This window comes from Chiloscyllium plagiosum, chromosome 28, assembly GCF_004010195.1.
Source record: "Chiloscyllium plagiosum isolate BGI_BamShark_2017 chromosome 28, ASM401019v2, whole genome shotgun sequence".
Taxonomy (NCBI): domain Eukaryota; kingdom Metazoa; phylum Chordata; class Chondrichthyes; order Orectolobiformes; family Hemiscylliidae; genus Chiloscyllium; species Chiloscyllium plagiosum.
The window spans coordinates 31,463,775-31,465,501 of NC_057737.1; the positions used below are offsets into that span (position 1 = coordinate 31,463,775).

A 1,727-nucleotide genomic window follows, 5' to 3' on the forward strand; every position below is an offset into this window, starting at 1 on the left:
GGTTTGAATCTGCCGCTTCCGGTTGTCAGCTGAACACCAACTAGCCACGAAACGACATGACCAGCTATCCTTAGTAGCCACACACGCAGATGACAAGCAACATGAATTCGACTGGGACAACACTACTATTATAGGACAAGCCAAACAGAGAACAGCCAGGGAATTCCTAGAGGCATGGCATTCATCCACAGATTCAATCAATAAGCACATCGACCTGGACCCAATATACCGACCACTGCAACGGACAGCCGGAACTGACAACCGGAAGTGGCAGATTCAAACCTCTACAAATGGCGGAGGAAAGATCACAGCAGCGCTTCACAGGAGGCTCCCAAGCACTGAGGGTGTCACTGAGACAGGGGACGAAACGTCTGCAACACAAATTCCCAGCTCAGCGAACAGGACCACAACAACGAGTACCCGAGCTACAAATCTTCTCACAAACTTTGAACTTTTAACTCCCCTGGCTCTCTAAAATTGCATTATGAAGGGGCAAATTTATCATAAAACCTGCTAAATGTTTCTAGCAATTTTGTTTTGCAACAAATTTAACATTTCATCAAAAAGAAGGCATCTCTGACACTCGCACTTCATCAAATCCAGAACCTCTGATTCAGACGAGAAATGTTAACACTCGAGCGACGGCTGTAACTGACACGTTTGAAATGAAAAAGGTAAAATCAAAGGAATTGGGATGGAATTGAATATAAATTTGTATGTATAATCTTACTGGTGAGATCATAAAACCAACTGCAGGTACATTTTAGCTTCGAATGCCAAGTTACCCTCTGGACAGGTCATGGGCGGGATCGTTGTGCGCATGTGCAATCCCCAGGCCGAGATACGGCGCATGCGCTGCTACCAGCGGAAGTGTCCGTCCCTTCCAAATTCTCCATCCGGTAAGAGCGGACCTGGTAAGGTATGTTAATGGTATATCAAGGTGCTTCTTCTATTTGACTGGGAGGCAGTAACTGTTGAGAAGAGAAAAGGAGTATAGGGAAAAAAAATTCTATTTTGTTTTAAGACCCCCAACTAATAATTATTGCCAGGTGTTGTACATTCGAATTCTCTGTCTTCTCAAGTTATCTGCAATGTCCGAAGTTCTTTAAAACCTTCTGAACTCATTTGTAGATGCAGACGAGAATTTTAAGTGAAGAGGATATAACCAATGTTGGTGGTGTTGAAAGGGATCCATCGTTAAGGATGAGGTTTCTAAATTATTGCAAGAGCAGGGTCGGATTGGAACAAGTCAACATGGATTTAGTAAGGGGAGGTCGTGCTTGACAAACCTTTTGGTTAAACAAGTAGGTTAGACCAGAGAACTCAGTGGATGTGGTCTATCTAGACTTCCAAAACGCCTTTGATAAGGTGCCACATGGGAGGCTGCTGAGCAAGGTGAGGGACCATGGTGTTCGAGGTGAGCTACTGGTATGGATTGAGAATTGGCTGTCTGACAGAAGGCAGAGAGTTGGGATAAAAGGTTCTTTTTCAGAATGGCAGCCGGTGACAAGCGGTGTCCCGCAGGGTTCAGTGTTGGGGCCGCAGCTGTTCGCATTATATATTAATGATCTGAATGAAGGGACTGGGGGCATTCTAGCGAAGTTTGCCGATGATACGAAGTTAGGTGGACAGGCAGGTAGTACTGAGGAAGTGGGGAGGCTGCAGAAGGATCTGGACAGTTTGGGAGAGTGGTCCAGGAAATGGCTGATGGAATTCAATGTGAGCAA

The 1,727-nt window shown here is 45.3% G+C and overlaps 1 protein-coding gene across 1 annotated transcript in view; it reads left to right on the top strand.

Moving 5' to 3' along the window:
• The first annotated feature begins 819 nt into the window (after positions 1-819).
• The window catches only part of mrps17 (mitochondrial ribosomal protein S17), a 5,940-nt gene continuing 5,032 nt past the window's right edge, over positions 820-1,727 (top strand). The window contains exon 1 of the mRNA XM_043718021.1: positions 820-919. Within this exon, the coding sequence (XP_043573956.1) occupies positions 821-919 (99 nt within the window). The 5' untranslated portion in view covers position 820. The remainder of the gene's footprint in view (positions 920-1,727) is intronic.